Below are 19,813 nucleotides of genomic sequence, written 5' to 3'. Positions count from 1 at the left end.
ACAGTCAGAATGCAAGTTAGTGGCATTAATTATTATCCAACTTATATTTTCGGACACTATTCTATCGAAGTTGTTGCTATCCAACTGTTCCAACTGCTCGGTCTCCAATACTATAATGTACTTTTTTATGGCGCTTTGATCACGTGCGGATGCTCCTTACGCTGTACTTTATTATCTAAAATAAAAAAAAAACACGGCGCAAGTATATAGTGTGCTACATGATTTATTGTGCCCCTTTCACATTTGCACCGCCGGGCAGGAATCCTCTTGCAAGGATGGTATCAGCTCATTCCAGAAGTAGACCTGCTTTCCTCGCAAATAAGAGGATGCTTTCAAATCCACGTCCAGGTTTAAGTAACGTTTGGTTTCCAACTGGTACACAGGCCACAAAACGTTGGGGTCGTGACCTGTTCCATCCGATGAGGGGTTCCTGGTGTTATATAAATTTGAAATTGGTCAACTTGCTTTAACTTATTTGGGCAGCGACTTGCTTTAACTTATTTGGGCAGCGAAATTATTATAATATATGCTATTGTTGTTACTGGCTTATAAAAGTAAAATTCTGTTACAGAGCATGTTCCATGACATGTGTTATGTTCCCTTTCGACTTTTAGCTGTTTTTTTGACCCCTGTTTTGAAATGGCCTTGTCTCGCTAATGTTACCCAAGTCCAACGACGTTCAAACGTTGCGACCTTTGGGAGTTAAAAACGAATCTGTTTGATCGTTACAATAGTTGATCAAATCACAGTATTTTATCTTATCTACAGGCTATTCGTCTCATGATTAACGACACCTTTGAGGCCATCTGTTTTTGTTATAGTTTGTGTAGAAAATAAATATGGCTGTAAAGCTATCTTAGCGTCACAATTTATCTTGCTAATTCATGGAAAAGCGATGTTCAATAATCGCATGTATTATATTAAAAAAAAAATAGACAAACCCGGTTTTTGCGAAATTTGTCCAGTATTCAATCGTGTTGTACGTTAGAATTGCGTCGTCTGGGTATTGACTTTCGGTAGTCCAAATCCGCACGATGTCTCCCCAAACAAACGGCAGCTCGGCTCCGTGACTGGAACCTAAAACCAGTAGGAAAAGCTGCGGATTCGGTTGAAAACAACCCGAGTCAGACAAATTTTCGACTTCGATTCTACAGCCTGTGTTTCACCTATTTACGTACCTCAAATAGGTGGATATACGGCAACTACAAAGAGGCGTGGCATATAACTCATTCACCCACAAAGCATTTGTCCCCATTTTACCTAAATATATATTTTTTGCGCATCGCGCAAACAGATGTTTGATTTTTAGCATGTGCCATCCCATTTTGTTCAAATCGGTTTAGCCCAAGGTGCCGTGCGTTACATTCCACAATTTTTTCACGCTGTGCCCGGCTGTTTTGCTTTATAACATTACGTTTTGAAGTTACCTTGCGACGTCATCCCTGAAATCGTGCAACAAATGTATTTTTTATTTTTCTATACCATCCATAACGGCCCTTATTCAACTACGATATAACTAATGCCTTTTTTCTACTTTATTTTTAACTTTTTGTGGTGTTCATATATGGATGATGCTGTGCGGACTCAATTTTTGAAACAAACCAACGAATTTTTGCGCATTTCGTTACAATACTTTACATTATTCTTGTTAAATAAACCCATTTTAATGGCAAATTATGGTCGTTTCTCAACCAGTTGCCACTGAGCCTGCGTAGCTAAGAAGACATTATGTGTACTATTAGAAGCATCATATTGTATGCTATATTATGTGTGTTGTTATCGTTGGTCAGAACGACTCCAAATGGGCTAGAACACAGATTATACACACTGTCTTTATAAATGTTTTAGTCCCCTACTGTTTAACTGTTGTTGTTTCAAATTGCTGTAAGTTTTACAAACTGAAAGTTTTAACAAGAAATTAAAAATTTATTACAGCCCACCGAGTTTATTCCGAGTTTGGCTTTGGCCCGCGACTATAAAAGTTTGCCGACCCCTGGCATAAACTATCAAGCTTGGCCAAGTTTTTTGAACATCCCTAATTGCCACTCACCAACCCACTCCGGGTATTTGGTCTGATCGGGGTTAAACGAAGCGACTCTTGCGAATTGGTAGAAGTAAACGCTTGATCCGGCCTCTGCCGCCATGTCAGCAAAGAGGCTTGTGGGCACCACGTAGTGGACGTCTGTGCTAAGTTGCAAAACTTGTTCTTGTACGCTCTGTGTCAAAAAAATCACAACGAAGTTTGATTGTGTTAATATTTAAAGTCTTGGTTTTTAAGCTGAATTGTCACTGTTAAAAATATCTGATTATCTTGTGGCACTGTTTAACATTGTAATTCAATGTTAACAAATTTTTGCACAACTGTGCTTTAGGTGAGCAAACTTGTAAAAAAAAACGGTGAACATCAGAAAAATAAAGGCGCACAAGCAACTGAAAGGCGATAAATTAAAACCAGCCTCAGTTCGATAAGCACACGTTGGCAAACTGCAGGCCTACATTGTTTTTCGCCGTTTTTATTCTTTTTCAGACCTCATAAAGCACAATTGAGCGAAAGCTTGTCAATTCTACAAAATACAATTTGTCAACATCGCCACTGGAATTTTATTTTTTTCGTTACCTTTTGGTCTAAGAGAGGACTTGTGTACAAATAATCAAAATTGCTTGCTTCTGTTCCACCGTTGCTGCTAACTTGTTCATTCAACAATTGGTAGAAGTCTTTCTGGTCTTTAACTGAAGCCACGGCATCCCAATTGCTTGTTCCATCCGCAGTGTTCACACCTATACGACAACTCTTGTTATATTTGTAATGTTGTGATCAGTGGTGTTAGACCAAAACTGTCCAGAGTCGAGGCTGCACAATGCACCTTTAAAACATTTACGTGTTTCGAAATAAAATATATGCATGGTATAGTGCTGAGTATTAAAATACCTTGAGTCAATAAGTTTACTTTGTTCAGTTTGTTGAAATACATTGACTAAAATACAGCTGTTTTTTTTATTTATATTACTATGCCTGGTAGCAACAGTTTGTGTATGTACAATAGAAGAATTCATTTAATTTGGTTTGTTAGTCGTTTGTATGTATAGTGGGCTAGTGGCAGTAATATCATAAAACGATAGCAGTTGTAACAGTTCAACGCTTTTGTTTTCAAAACCAAAGATTTGACCTGGAATTGGTTTGCTATAGCAATCCTTTGGAATAGAAAATGATTTATTTTACAAATGTCTTGACTGAAACGTGAGTTGAAATAAATTGTGCTTCACACTGGGAGTGTTTATAGGTTTGTTACCTAATAAATAAGTCCATTTTGCTAGCGTGGCAGGTTGCATGAGTTTTTCAGGCTCGTCTGTAAGGAATGTTCCGTCGACAAAAGGAGCAAATTGCAGTTGCTCATTTTCCTGCGCGGCTATTAAAGAATCAGTTGTAGCCGAACGTAGACAAGAGACCTGAAATGCAAAAAAATACCTCTTTGCATACCAGATAAGGAAGACTTTTGTTTATCTATAACGATTTCTCGAAAGTTTCAAATACTTTGAATAACGAAGCCCTTTTAATTTTTTATAAATTACGAGTCCCATTTTAGAGAAGAAATAAACAAAACCGGTAATTAAAAATTTGTAATAAAATTAGCATGCAGAAAACTGTTAATTAGAAGGTTAAACTTGTGCATTTAATTATTTTGTCCTTTCTCGCGGATTTCAAGAAGTGCTGCTTTGCGAACCACTGGTTTATAGGATAATGAACAATAACAAAAGGATGTAAATTAGTTTTATGCATTTTTCGATATTCCACGTTTTTTTTCAAACAGCTTAGTTAAAGTTATTTAAAATATACTGAGAATGTGTCCAATATCTGACACCAAAGCTTACCAAAAGAGCCGAGTCTGTAGTGTCACAACCCAGAGCAGCACCCAGTCGTTTGGAAGTATCGCGCTGGTCTCCGTACTTACTCAAGTTCATCACAACACCACTTTGCAATATGGCTCGGTTAATACCAAGAGTGGCGTCTGACGAACTGAGGGTGTGCATCTGGAATAAAACATGGGCATTGAACTTTTAGGTTACCTGACGTGGATGGCTGTGGAAAGCTGCTGGTGTGTATCTAAAGGTATTAAAAGCTCGCATAATAATAATAATAATATACCAAAGACAAATATCTTAGGTTTTGCATATTTTTCAACAAAAATATAACGAGCTTAACTCGGGTTTACTGCACACCAGGCTCTAAATGACGGTTTTCAATCCGCCTGCATTTAAATATGTATACCTAATTGGTGGCTTGTAGGTGATTTGGAATTTATATTTCCTTGACTGCTGGTATGTGTCTTAAACTCTAAAGCTATTGAAAGCTCACATACTAAAAAAATACCAAAGAGAAAAATCAAACGTTTTGTATATTTTTCAACAATAATATAGCGAGCTCAACTCGGATTTATTGAACACCAGGCTCTAAATGATTGTTTTCAATCCGCTTGTATTTTAATATGTGCCAAATTGTTGGCTTGAGGGTGATTAAAACTCATAGTTAAAAACATGAGTAAAAACAGGATCAGACGTTTTGTTTAGAAGGAAAATATATTTCGCCAAGTGCCATCGTCAGTTCCTTAATTGGAATGAATCTCATTCTGATCTAGATTTTTCTCATGTTTTATATAGGCCTATGAGTTTTACTTGTTATGAATATTCAATTCCGTCAAAAATACCGACAAAATTTAGCTAGAAATCCGGTAATCTATTGCCCAAGATGAAAAAAATGGCGAACAAATGTTGCCATCTTGGTGTTGGAGTCTGGAATTGGGGAAACGCTACAAATAGTTCACGGAAAATGTACTCACTGAAAGTGTAACCCAGCAGCAATCTACAGAAAATAAGGCTAGGGAGTAAGTATAAAAAAAACGTTTGAAAAACGACAAAACCATAAACATTTGGTTTCGTATCTACCATCACGGATTCGGATCCGGAGCCTTGTCCGAAGAGTGTGATTTGCTCAGGGTCGCCGCTGAAAGTCGCGATGTTGTCTCGAACCCAACGAAACGCACTCTGCTGATCAAACATTGCCATGTTTCCGGGTGAGTAGTAGTCGCCAGAAGTAAAGAAACCAAGCGAACCAAGCCTAAAACATGGCGTACATATTTTTACAATGTTGCGACCGAAATCGAGTCTTCGGAAGCTCAGTCTTTTAACTCGTTTTTAACCTCGAGGTATAGTCTTAATTTGACTTCTCTTTAATTGTGGTGTTAATATGACAACTGGTTAAAAGGCTACAAAATGTAACGATCATTTTGCCGCTAACCGGTTCAACAGCGGGATGCAGTGTTGTAAACAATGCATAAGACCAAGTCAAGTCAAACTTGTAAGATTCTTAGCAATATTTTAAATAGAAACATTAGTCTGAGTTAGCGATGTCTGATAATATCGAATTGGAAGTATCGCTACAAATCATAAATATGTGGTAACCTGTCATTTATAAATTAAAGTATAGGATAAATGCCCTATATAATAACGTAAAACCTCCAACCTGTAAAAAGCGACAATTTCACTCAAAGCAAATTAACAGTATTCGGTGATACACTCGTAACTCGAAGTCAAGTATCTAGAGAAATTTGCCAAATTAAGCCCACACCTGTAGTTGAAAGTAACAACTATCACATTTTCCTTGGCAGCCACAACACCAGCTTCGTAACTCATTCCGCCGTCTCCGGAATCGTAGTTTCCACCGTGGACCCAAATCATCACCGGGTATTTGTGAGTGGTCACATCGTCCATTGAAATAGTCTAAGAGTTTTATTTGGTATTATGGTGCAATTGCATTGCAGGCTAACTAATTCTAATTAAAAAAATTAAACACAAGTAAGTTGTTGCAGATAAAAAATAAGCATTCATTGTTCTTTATGTATATAACATATAAAAGTATGTACGGTATCAAAATAGTATAATATGAGGAGTTAGAAAATCATGAACTTAAAAAAACCAGAAACTTGACAAAGAAAATTGACAAAACTGCATTTATATTATGGTTTCGATTAAAATTTCACTTGACATTTTTGCAAATTATTACTTACAGTGTCCACCGGAGCATAAACGTTAAGATATAAGCAGTCTTCATCCATCGTGTTGCTGTCAAACGGAACTTGGGGACACGATTTTGAAAATTGAGTTGCGTCTCTGCATATATAAAATGTTCATCAAGACACTTTAGATTTTAATAAATTAAATAATAACAAGTAAAAGTTTAGTTCGCACAGTGTTGTTAGCTATAATAAAATGCTTTTAAAGAAGGGGTTCTTAAACCTTTTTTTAACGCGAACAACTAAACTGTTTTCAGTCCAAATAGTGTGAAACTTAAATAAAGTTTAAGTGCATTCAAGGAGAAAAACGCTTTTAAAAAACTCTTTTCTTTAAAAAAACTTTTTTTGTTTTAAAAAATTCTTTCTATTTTTTAATAGTTTACTAAAATTTCTAATAGGCCTTTATAGACCCCCAAAACTAGTTTTCATGCTCCCAAGGGGTCCGTGGACCAAAGTTTAACAACCCCTGCTTTAATGGGCCCCGCAATGTTAACAGCTAAGGTTATCTGCTCTATCTGGGTGAAATTTGGCAGTACAATTTACCGTTGAATGTTTTAATACCGTACCCGAATGTTTCGTAATACTGAACAAGCATTTCAAGTTAAGTATTCGTAGAACTGACTTACCTCGGTTCATACCACGAATCAGGGGTGTTTGGGTAATTGAAGCGATGACTTCCAGTGGGTGGCGAGGCATACGGAACACCTAGAAAGCGGGCGTAGATTTTTCCACCCCAAGATTGAGATTCTCCTTGTACGCAACCATATCTGCGAGTCACAATGGGTTGGTTACTTTGCTGGTTTGTTTCGATTCTGGCTGTTGTGGTCTTATAACACTAAAATGTTAAATGATTGGTTTGTGAGTTACTATGCGCGTTGTGCATTTTACGCGTGTTTTACTTCTTTTTAAACTTTTGTTTAGTGCTTAAATGATTCAGTACAAATAAAAACACAAAGCTAAACAACCATAAACAATCTTTGTCTACGGCACGATCAAGTATGTTAAAAACGAACAAAAGTAGTCAACGCTCTAAAATACAGGCTTTTATAGGAAAACAGACCAGAAAAACATAATCAAAAAACGAATTTACTTAGACAGTTTATACATCCTATTTTTTCTATCACTTACATCGTTTCGCGCTGAAATTGCTTATTGCGTGGACAAGAGGCCAAAGTGGCGATGTTCAGCGGCGCTATGCCCTCCTCGCTTTTGGCGCAGGTATCCAGGGCGTTGGTCCACATTTGTGGAACCAGGAGACCCCAGAATGTCAGGAACTCGCCCCTGTAGTTGCTCCCCAGGGACGCATCTCCGTTGGTCACGATGCTAGCGTTGATCTCCATATAGTGGCGCGTCTGTAGGTCATAGGGCTTCCAGTTGGCTGGCACGAAGTTGCCGTTCGGTCCCACGTTTGGATCTCTGGCAAAAAACGTTGTAAGTACGATCAATTCTTACACGGTTGTGAGTGTTTTAATACGACAACAATTCATCGGAAAACTATTCGGGAAACGGCAAAGACAGAAGTCTGCTAAGTAAGAAAGACTATAGGCGAGTCCGACGTGCGCATGCGTAGTACCAAATTGAAAAACTTTTATTGCCGCTGTAAGTTGTAAAGGCGGAATAGGAAATGATGGAGTATTTTTAACCATGTATTGTTGGTTGATGAATTATCTGACAACCCTATATGAGTGGATTACTTAATATCCACCGTATTTTTGTTACGTGTATTTTTAATCGACTACACAACCCATGTCTTCAAAAGTTATGGCAACGACCTCATGTCTGCATGATATCACACGAATGATCGATCTTCCATAAGGATAGCATAATATATACTCCCTAGACTCCGAGAGTAACAACTAAAGATGTCCAAAAGTATGCCAGAAGAACTGCAAATACCAAGTGGTAGTATTGCCACACGTCTAAAGCTGGGATGGTAACGCTGCTGATTCGATACCAAAGTATTGAGCCCCTGTTAGTCATGATTTATGATACAATGTAGTGATTTATTAATCGAAAGCTATAGTTGGTTAACAACCAAAGGTAACTAAACTTTCTAATGCGAATGGCGTAACTAGAAAAATATATTTTATCGTTTCAATTTTATCCATTTTGCTTATTTGAATATAGCGATAACGTCATTGGATATCAGATCGGATCGCGGTACTTTTTTTGCCGTAAACTTAATAATTTTCATCGTTCGCAACTCTTCTGAAAAAAAAGCAGTTATCCTGTCTCTTTGTAAAAGTTAATAAATATTAAGAACACGCAGCTTTTAGCGTACCCACTCCAAGCGAAGTTCGTCCAGTAAGTCATTAACGACTCGGTAATTTCACGCTCCTCTTTGGTGTAAACCAGCGGAGTTTGGAAAGGTTTGGCGAAAACGTACTGGAGGTCGTCAGCGTGATCAGCTCCCATCCAAGGCGGATAGATCAAAGGCATTTTGCTCGGGTGGCTGAATAAATAAACGTAGGTGCTCCCTGTTGTCCTGCAACGAAAAAAGCGAAATCTGCAATAGCTAGCATACTGCATTTACAAGCGTGGTTTACAGGCTACAACAACAAGTTGTTTGCACTTTAATTGCCTGAGAGGAAGCTCATAAATACAGAGTAAAAATATTTTTTTCTCGGACGATGAGAATTATTCTTGCCGGAACGCATAAATCAGATATAACGTTATATGGTTACTTTATTTAAGGGTGTATAACACAAGTAACCATAGGAAGCCGTAGGTAACCTTTTCTATATGCACAAATATTAAAATATGCACCTGATATATTTATTTAAATACATTCATGAAGTTGGCGGGCGGCCTCATGTTAAAGAGACATTGCTAAATAAACTGCCATTTTTTTACGGAAACGCCGTCTAGGCAGCGATTTTTTTACCCCACCACCTTCCGTACGTTTGTGGTTTAATTTTACCACTAAATAGATATAAAAAAGGTTTGTAGACTGCTTGTTTTCCCACTATTAATGGAATGTTTATTCCCATAAATAACGTCAATTAAACGTTCGTACTCAGGCATCGAAGAGTGGTATTGGGCGGTCATGTGAGTACCGGCTGCGAAAAGGGTATCCGTGTAAAGGTTCAGAACTTGTTTTTTGTAGTAAGTATCATCCACCGAATCTTAAAAACAAAAACTTATAACTGTTTGTGTATTTCTTTATCGATAATCACGTTTAGGGAATATTATTGACTATACTTTTTCTATATTTGTATTACGTAGATTACTGTAAAACAGTTATGCCGAAAGACATAGTTTTACACAACGACATCAATCTTACCTAACAAGTTCAAGACTTGTAAAAAAACGATTGTGCAAAATCAAAGATAAAGATCATTCGAAGAGTAGGACGATTGTATATAGGGATAAATTTTTTTATTGTTCTTCGTTAATGACCTGCGTTAGTTAGTTGTTTTGAGAAACAAAAACGCCTAGAAACATGCTACGGGTTCCTAACTAGTCCTAGAATAAATTTTGAGAAATTGAAAATAGGAAATATAGAGACAAATTTCAATAAAACCATTTTACATGTCTTTATATTCCAAAATCGTGCGAATTTGTGTTTACCTGAGTAAGCCCTGTATTGAAACACGACAGAATCCGAGACCTGCTTGGGGACCTGTCGCGCAAAAATGGTCGATGCGCGTTCCAAGTCGCTAAGATACATTTCTTTTCCATCCATATTCACCGTAGGGAAGTCGAGACCGACAAACATGTGCCCGTCCATGTCGTTGTTGCCCAGAAGATAATCCTTGTCCGCAGAATTCTGCATCAGGTCGTCCGGACGACCAGGAAGAAAGTTTCTGACATATTGGAAGAGTATGTAAAGCAAGTCGTTTGAAAATGACTTAAATCGAATCTAAAAGCTGTAAACAAATATCAAGTACAGAAGCAGAGTAATCCAAACTTTAACCATACTTACTTTGCAAATTTGGCATTGAATTGATTTGAGCAAGCATCCTTAAACTTGGCTTAAGTCGTTTTGGTAAAAATGATTACTGAGTCTAATGACTTGGGTATATAATTGTTTTTATTTAACATTTTATTTTAAAATTGCACGTAAAACTGTTGTTATTTGCTTAGTAATTAAGTTTGATATATGTTGAGTAATTAAGTTTGTGTTATTTTTTAGTTTAGTTATTTCTTATATAATCGGGCGAGTTTATACCAATTTCAAGGGTGTATTGTTTTACTTTTGTATTAGACTAAGTGATAACTTGCTCTAATAATGACTTGATTGAGATTTTACTTCCAACCCCGATGGTCTGACTTGCTATGTAACATAACAATTAGTGACCCCTATAGTTCACGGTACACGTTAAAAGCTTACCCATCCACCACAGCCGACCATGGCAGGTCCATTTTGACTGGTCGCTCACGCTCCAGAATCTTCACTGCAAGTACGATGTCATCGATTGGCGCCGCCCTAATGCACGTCATCATCTCTGACGTATCTGTGGTCGGACAGCCGACGTGCTCCCCGATCTTAATTAAACGTAATTCAATTATCAAGAAAGATTTATTTCGTTTGTTTGTTATTTCTAAGAAGCTACGTCCTTGTTTGGTTGTTGATTTATGCCCTTGTTTTATTGTGTTTGTCTTTCCTTGTTTCGCAAATCTCTTTGAAAAGGTGATAATTAAAAAAAAGTTTATCTAAAAAAATTTGGTGATCTATTCTCATTGGGAACAGTCATTTCTAGTCACAGCCACTAAAAAAACCTTCTTTGATGCAAATTTTCGAAGTGCTTGTCAAAAATTAACGGTTAACTGATTAAAGTTAGTCTCTTCCGATTGCGAGGAATAGGCTACCCCAACTAACATAAACCTTACATATAGCAAGCAAATTGTTTTATGTGCAAACAATTGGACAAAAATACAATTTTATAAAACATAATGGTAAACAAAAACACTTTATTTCAACCCAAGTCATTTGTCCAAAAGATCTAAGTCACGTCAATTCAACACTGATTTTTAAATTTATCCCTTTCTTCAAAAAGTGACTTTGCCATTGAACGTAGAATTTCAAGCCTTTTTATCCCAGTTAAAATATTACAAAGACCAACCATGTTTGCCCATCGAACTGGTTCGTCAACAATTGCCCAAGAGGAAAAGGCAGTTCCACTTTGAGAGATTCCTCGGTGAAACAGGTTTTTGCTGAGGGGCGAAATCATGTGGAACGAAACGCTAGCTGCACCGGCAGACTCACCGAAAATAGTCACCTGAAGAAACCAAGAAATAAAACAAAGAAAATCGTCAAATTAGCTGCTTTACCTTCAGTGTCTGTCGAATTAGAGAATCTCGTTTTGTGCGAACGGTAGAAATAAACGATTTTTTGTTTGTCCGTTCATTGAAAAAAATTTAACCAAGTAGAAATCATTTTTTTAGCTTGAAAAAATATTAATTTTCACTACACTCGAAGCATTTTATCAATTTCTTAAAACAGGCAGGATTGTGTTACGTCCCTAAAACAAAATTGTGTTCTTTTTTACACCATTTCTGTTGTTTATGTTCACTGACGTGCCAACGAAAGCTAATGTGTTTTTGTTTAAAAGATAATTCTACAATTTAAATATAATTATACGTTTGCTGAAGCAAACAAACTAACGATTTTTTAAATCCTGTGCATATAGTTAAATATTATTATCTCATTTTTTTTCAAATTTATTATATTTCTAATACGCAATTACCTTGTCAGTGTCGCCACCGAAGGCCCAGATGTTATTTTGCACCCATCTCAATGCTTCGACCTGGTCCAACAAACCGTAGTTGCCTGGTGCTGCGCTGTCTCCTGTGCTCAGAAACCCTTGAAAACAAGATATCCTGCTTTTTTAAAGACGTTCTTATAGGTAACAGTATATGTAATTAGCAAAATGTTGCAAAATTGTTTGCACCTTTATAAAAGTGAAGGTAAAATCCTCTTTCGCCCCTTTAGCAATTAGTAATAAAATTTTGCCAAAGTAAAAAAACGGGAGATTACCTATTCGATTTACCCTGTGGAGTTACGAATCACGTTTAAACTTTTTTCAAGTATTTAATAAGACGTGACGGCAATTTATAGCGACTTTCAAATGCGTATAGCTCACAGGCAGCGACATTAATCATGTAGTTCAAATATGTTTTTATTTTTCGAAACAAACTGTTCTATAAACGAAACCGTTTCTTTTATACGCAATACCTATTAATTTGATAAAAACTGTGAAACCTAAATCCAATAACCTTTATTTCCTAAGGAAGTGTAAACCAACCTAAAGGTCCGAGGCGATAGTTCAAAGTTACGGCGATAACGTTTCCGTGAAGAGCCAAGGCTTCTTGGTCGTAGAGCCAGTTGTCAAAGAAGTTAGCTCCCCATCCGCTTCCGAAGCCGTAAGCACCTCCGTGTATCCAAACCATCACCGGTAGCGGATTCTTTTTGGCCTCTTTCGAAAACAAAAAAGTTTCTGGTCACGCGACACGCGACATTATATGAGCTTATCTGGAAGTATGTATACGGCATTTATGTTTTATTTTTGGAAGAAATACGCGTTATTTAAAACTAGGGATGCCCGATACTTGATATTTTATCCCCAAACCGATGCCCGATATTTTAGGCAAAAAGTATCGCGATCTGATCTGATACCAAATGACGTCATTACGATGCTGAAACAAGCGAAATAGATAAAATTAAACGTTCGATGATCAAGGTAAAAAAGATTTGCTTTAGATTTAGGACGTTTAGTATATCTACTATTTTCTGTTAATTTTACTTTCATAATAGAAATCGCTGGTTGGAATAACTAAAATGTATTTCATTTGACGAGTACCTGATACTAACACTTGGAAAGCATGTTAGATAATTGCTATTTACAGTATGGCGAAAATACCCAATTTATCAGTATCCTAAACTTACTTATAATAGCTAAAAAATGAAATAACAACTTACAATATATAGACATACAATTGTGTGTTTCCTTTATTGTTTTTCTGGTATTTTAGATTTTGTCTACCTATAGTTGCAATTAAAGAAATTTATCCGAATAGGTTGTCGAAACGTTGGTAGGTTAATACAATTTTGCCGGAAGAACGCTTTTTTTACAATTTAAACCATGCCTGGCAGCAACAGTATATATTTATGGACATATTCAATTTGAAAATAATCGCCAATTACGTATAGCCTACCTTCAACGCCGCCCGGAACCCAAACGTTCAGGAACAAGCAATCCTCGCTCCCGCGTACGTCCTTCTGCGTCAACTTCATCTGAAGACACGCCTTTTCACGCAGCTTGTACGTCAGTCCTTGCGATGCGTCGTAAACGTCACTTCCCCATCCTTTGTGTGGAACGGGGGGATTGAACCTTAACAAGACGTTTTTCTAATTATTATTTTGGTCTGGCTGATACGTTGACAAGGACTACGTATAAAATCATCACCACATTTACACTAAACAGTTTTGAAATATATATTTTTTACTGGTCATCTAAAGCCTACCATCGCTTCGATATATTGCGAGTAGAACCAAAACGGTTAATTGTCACTTATATTTACACCTACATTTGTCTCATTTTCAACTGACTATATAGCTTACCATATCCGTGTGTGTATTCACCACTAGAGAATTTAAAACTGTTTATGGTGTATGGTTTAGCGGAAAATTTAAAGTTTGGTTCAAATCTTGATGAATAGATTAAATTACCCCATAGGGTTTCTCTTAAATATTTCCATCTTTATTGATAGCCACATTTGTCTAATTTTAAAACTGAAAAGTAGAACATTTTACCACTGTTGACGAGCTTTCGCACAACCGTGCTTTAGCAGTCAAGAGTATAGGCCTAAGAATAAACAGAACTGTAAAAACATGCAAAGTATATATAATCGTTTTATATTTTCTTCTGGATTTTGTATCGTAAATGAGTTATCAAAAAATAAGTTAGTTGAACTATACAATCAACACGAGAAATAAAATGAGTAGACTACGGCTAGGCAACGTAGGTATAATTTCAGCAGAGAATTTCAACTTTAAAAACACGGTTATTGCTCGTTTCAAACGTGATAAACTCAACCAGTACCCGAACGATTAAACGAAATTTCGTCTTTAACAATTCTCATTCTCTGCAGTCCTTAATTACTAGGCGGATTGAAAGTTCGCGTGACTATAATATTTTAAAGTTTGCGTATCTACCTAAGGTCACCCACAGGAGGCTCAGCATAGGGTATGGCAACAAATCGATCTATTCTCCTTCCATCGTTACTCATTTTTTCTCCTTTCACGTCTCCCTGTGCGATCTTGACGATCGGGTTTCCAATGATTGCCTTTTCATCTACAAAATACCTTTTTGTAAAACATTTAGGTTGAATTTTCAATCTAGAGGGCAGAAGGTATTTACTATCGCAAATAAAAAAGTATTCATTATTGGAAATATCAGGTAATGAGCTTGAAATTTGAAGTTCTTACTAATTACCAATCATTAAAATTCAAAGTAAAAAGTATTAATCATATATACTTTTACCAAACACAAAAACTTAAAAGTTATTCAAATTAAAAAAAATGACGATTTCCTTACTGCGATGCTGCGATTAAGAATTAAGTACATTTTCCCAAAGGGTATTAAACAAAAATGGTGTCATAATTTTCATTTACGATTGCACCCCACTAAACATAAAAACGGCCATATTTCATTTGGATAACACAAAAACATTTAGTAGGCTACTACACTTGATATATTTCTGTACCAAGCTAAAATACTGTACCTTGAAACAATTATAAATATTTATTTAAAATACTATTGCGGATTAGGCATATTTATAAAATTTTGCTGTCATACTTACCGCCGTTGTCTGAAATCGATTTTCCAAATATCACTGGCAGTAACGCAAGTAGCACAGTTCCCTGAGCCAACAGCATCGCGCTATATCAATAATCACTTTGCAGTGCTGTCCAAGAACAAACATATTGATTTCTCATAAGATAACATGTAGCCTAAGTTGCCAAAAGTTATACTCGTACTGTACGTTTGGCCCATCATAACAACTACGTCCTTCACAGGGCCATACGTACGACCGTAGCAACCGCAGGTCGCATAAAATAGAGTCATTGCAAGCTTTCGTTGTCAAATAGGTTTGCTATAAAAGCTATAGTAAAGTTATATGTTTATCACCATGATTTTGAGATGTCCTACAATATTGAAATACATTTCCTAAAAATGCCAAAAAGAACAATTATAAAACAGACCTCTGAAGGCCAGGAAAACGATGTTACCTGAAATGGTTTACAATTCTAACACTTATAGGGTTGACTTGATACCTATATAGACAGGCTACGTGATGTGCATCTTGCACGGCTGAGGTGCAGGTCTATTAAAAGAATATAGCGTGATGCTAAGTCGAACCTGGCGAGAGCGTGGGAAGTGCTACACGCGTTTTCTAGTAAGTATATTTCTCGATTGTTGTCTTGCTAAACAAAACGTCAAAGTTTTGGGTAAATAGAAGCCTTAAGACTCTCACGGTACCGGTACCAGTAAACATTCTAGCTTCTTTATTGCAGAAAAAATAAACAACCAATTTGATGTTTTATAAAAAAAAATAACTTGTGTAGGCTACATAAAACGTCTGCCATCACTCTATCTGCATTATACCCTAAATTACAAGTTTTAGCTAATCCAATTTGAAAAAATATTACACTAGTTATGTCTCGTTTTCTACCACTGCTTTGTTATCCCCTTTCTTTTGTTTTTGTATCGCAACATCCAAGTTGTTTGTACCATCGCGCCTCTGCCTATTCGTTGTAAAAAATCCTTCTAATTGTTGACGCCGGCAATTCATACAAGGCTCTCAACACATAGTCAGAATTTTCTTTCGAACAACAGAATCTGCCTGAATCCGAATGGTTAAAAACAAACGATTCCGGTTGCACACTAATGATAACGATTAAACTAAGTACAATACTGAGTACCGGTAAACCAAAAATCATTTTTTTAGACGTTGTAAGATATGTATGTTTCTCTCAATTAGAAAAGTACGGATATTTGCTCTATATATCTGTAAGTTGTAACTAATAACATCAACAGTATCTTATTTAAATGAAATAGGTTCCCAACAGAGGCGCCCGCAGAAAATTTTTCAGGAATGGGCAATCAGGTCGTAGCCAGAAAATCAAAAAGGGGGTCCTGAATTTTCAACTTAGGGAATTTCTAAAATGATTTCAAGACGTCAAAAAAACTAATAAGAAACAGCCAAATAACGTCCAGCAAAAGCGAGCACATGCCTCGTCGACAATCCTGTCAGGCGCCAGCTGCGAAATAGCAGTGTGCAATCGTCAACTTCAAGCGAAAAATACTCCAAGAGTCCAAGACCGTGAAATATGTGTGATTAATTGTGTGGTACAATCATAAATAATTCCACTATCAGCAGCGCAGTTTCCTTAGTTCCATGAACGGAACTAGCGCTACATTGCAAGCACGCCTTTCGCCACCTGCGATACTAAACGAAGAACGTTTTCCCCCGGGTGTTATTATGTCAACATCTGCCCCGAGATGTGTGCCAACTCAGCTAAATTACAAGCTGCGGTTGAGGGAAAATAAGTTGTGTCAATTGCACACAGCACGTGGTCTTTCAGTAAACTTAAAGACATAATTTTGCGTTAACTATCAATTCCTAAAAAAGTGAGACATTGAAACGCGCACGACAGCCACCATTATAACTCCTTTTAATAATCTGCTTCAGTTAAACAAATTCCGATGTTATGTAACATCGGATATTAGCGCAGTGACCGAACATCGAGGAACAAACTGCGCCTAACCCAGGGGTGTCCATCTTAAACATGCCGACGTGCCAAGTTTTGTCTTATAACTTCTTCCCGTGCCAAAGTTTATCAACTGTTTTTTTTCTAATATTAGAAGCGCTTCTATACAGTAATAAAAACAGTATAGTGTTGTTTATCTTGTTTGTTGTCGTAATTGCTGGGAGTGTTTTGTATTGTGTATAAACAATGACAATTCATTGTATAACAAATTTTACCTTTTTGACAATCGCGTAGGACACCCCTGGCCAAACTCGACGTTTTTTAGCGAGAAAAAAAGAAAGGTTTAACTTAGCGTTGTCAATTGTCAAATACACACTTGCTAATCAGTCAACCTGAACAAATAACGAAAGAGAAAAACTATAACGGGCAGATCTAGAGGGGGGGCGATATGGCCATAGCACCCCCCCCTCAAACTATTTTTTTAACTTAACAGCAACTTATTTTCGCGCCTCCCTATAGGTAATATGGCCTATTTTCGCCAAAATAGGACGTATTTTTAAGCTTTGTTGTGGTGAACGGGCTTATGGCGCCATTTAGTGAATTCTCAAAAAAATTGTAAAATTAGTTTCGCGAACTCGCGCAAAGCCACGGTTTTTAGTTTTGCAGCGACGGCTTAAGTGGCCGTACGCTGACCTCGACTATATAATAACTAACTTAAATCCAAGTACAATTAAAAGCTTTTTGGTGTTAATGCAAATCTGTATCAAAACCAGCCCGTCAATATAATTCATCCGGCCCGCCGCCTCTTTGACAAATTAATCACGAGTCCGTTTCAAATACTTTTTAGACTATTTGAAGTGTGTATATGCTAAACATTTTCGCGCTTCGCGCGAATCATCTTTCTACATCCAGTATGTTTACATTTTGATGCTCTTTTTACACTAGATCAGCGCTTCTTTACCGTTGCGCCGTGGAAAGCTGCCAAGTGCGTCGTGGACAAACGAAAAACGTATTAAAAAATAATGGACAAATATTTTTTAACCATTTTTTTTTAAATGTAACAAAAACTCAAGAAATTTAAAAGAAATACCGGTATACCAAAATAATCCCCCTCGTTTCGTTTGCCAGGTGTGCCCGGAATATTTAACAAACACTGAATTAGATTAACTATTAAACTTATCGCGTTTCCTCAAGGTAGTTTTATTACACTTTTTTAATAGTAGTATGGATGACAACGTGTGGACTCGAATTTTAAACCAAGTAAACGCTTTGTTTAGCGCTTTGAGTCAAGACGTTACTGGCTCCTTATAAGTGATTATAAACACGTTTTAAAGTGCAAAAAATATCCCAGGCCCCCCTGATTCACAGTTGTTCTAAAGTTGTAATAACAAAAAATCCCAGTTAACATATGTTGTGCTGCCCGCAGAGACCGTTCTGAGTTTGGTTTTGGCCAGCGACTACAAAAAGGTTGCCGAGCCCTATTTAAGGATTTTAATAACCTATCCAATAAAAACTGTAGAGGCTAACCCTATTACTTTTTCGTGCTTTCAAAGGGTCTGTTTTTAGCGCTACGCGGGATGAGTTGTTTAACAACCTGAATAATGTCAATTTGCACGAGTTAGTCTGTTCGGACAGCCGATGTTATTTTACCTGAATAATAACGTCACGCAACGACATACTTTTGTGACGTCATATCTGAAAAAATTGTGACGTCATATCATAAAAAATTTCATGGCCCTCCTCAAACTAAAATCTTAGATCTGCGTCTGCCAGCGTTTACGGTCGACCAAACAAAAGACAAAAAATGGCGTTGTGCGCTCGATTTTGGTTTCGCATTAGATTAAGACGCGTGACCCAATAACTTAAAAAGCACGCCGCTTCGAACAGTTTCTTCGAACAGTAAGTTATATACATATTACCCTTATAAACAATAATAGTAATCACATTTTGAAATTCCACCGGGGCAAGTGCCCCCCTTGCCCACTAGTGGGGGCGCTCATGGTTCCCAACATATCTAGCCAAAGAGACTTTAGATCAGGGGTGTTCAAATGATTTCTGCCATGATCCACCACAGTCAAACCTGACAACATGATGATCCACCAAATACGAATAGTAAACATATTGGTCACGCTTCAATTTTTATGGTGCTTTATTTATGTAAATGTACCCTATACAACATATTGATAAGTTTGTAAAAGTCAAAAGTGAAGTGTGCTACGACAGCACCAAGATTGTTTCAGTGAGAAAAATATTGAGTTTTGGTTTGACCAGGGGTCGGCAACCTTTTTCTAGTCGCGGGCCAACACCAAACTCAGAAAGGTCTTTTAAAATGTTATCTGAGAATTGTGTTATTAAAATGTTAGAACAACTTTTAATCAAGCGAGCCTCGGATCTTAATTTTTTCACTTAAAAGCGTGTTTTCGTCAATAGTTAACATATCACTAAAAGGTATACTCTGTCTGTAACCTATTGTAAACCTAGCACAAATTTTGTTGTAATTACTGTAAAAATACGCATCAAATCTCGCGAAGCGCGAACAATTTTTGGACTTTACTTTATTCAATGTGTGGTTTTACTTTATTCAATGTTCCAAATAAATTCGGTCAAATTAGGAGAAAAAACTTACTGTCCTAATGATTTACAAACCGTCGGACACAGCAGGTAAAATTGGAACAATTTATCGTTTTTTGTCCGAATTTTGGGCCATCTGGCAACCCTAGGCGCAAAGCGCGAAAAAAGTCGTTTGTTTGGTTTAAAATTGGAGCCCAAACGTCGTCATCTATGCTACTAATGTAAAGTGCAATAAAACTACTTTAAAGAAACGCGATAAATTTAATAGTTAATGTTGTTTAGTTTTTGTTAACTTTTCTAAGTCAAGACACACGTGATGAGCGAAGCGAGCGCGATTTTTTTTAGGTACACCGGCATTTTTTTTTAATTTCTTGCCAGCTTTTATTACATTGCCGAAAACTAAACGTGTTAAAAAATATATGACCAATATTTTTGAATACGTTTCACGTTAACAGCA

At 36.9% G+C, this 19,813-nt stretch overlaps 1 protein-coding gene across 1 annotated transcript; it reads right to left on the bottom strand.

Moving 5' to 3' along the window:
* Positions 1-237: 237 nt before the first annotated feature.
* On the bottom strand, positions 238-14,949 carry LOC146164798 (uncharacterized). The gene is made up of 21 exons (XM_083380833.1): positions 14,874-14,949; positions 14,227-14,365; positions 13,227-13,402; positions 12,317-12,487; positions 11,759-11,874; positions 11,135-11,290; positions 10,402-10,556; positions 9,639-9,874; positions 9,085-9,193; positions 8,350-8,553; positions 7,197-7,484; positions 6,695-6,835; positions 6,063-6,165; positions 5,624-5,775; positions 4,942-5,113; positions 3,871-4,029; positions 3,291-3,447; positions 2,618-2,778; positions 2,051-2,216; positions 942-1,077; positions 238-430 (listed from the first exon to the last, which is right to left on the bottom strand). The coding sequence occupies exons 1-21, from the start codon at positions 14,947-14,949 to the stop codon at positions 238-240; spliced, it is 3,366 nt and encodes a 1,121-aa protein (XP_083236959.1).
* Between the last annotated feature and the right edge of the window lie 4,864 nt (positions 14,950-19,813).

The sequence above is a fragment of the Ascidiella aspersa genome, chromosome 2, assembly GCF_963924565.1.
Source record: "Ascidiella aspersa chromosome 2, kaAscAspe10.2, whole genome shotgun sequence".
NCBI lineage: Eukaryota > Metazoa > Chordata > Ascidiacea > Phlebobranchia > Ascidiidae > Ascidiella > Ascidiella aspersa.
This window is presented reverse-complemented; position numbering and strand designations above follow the sequence as displayed.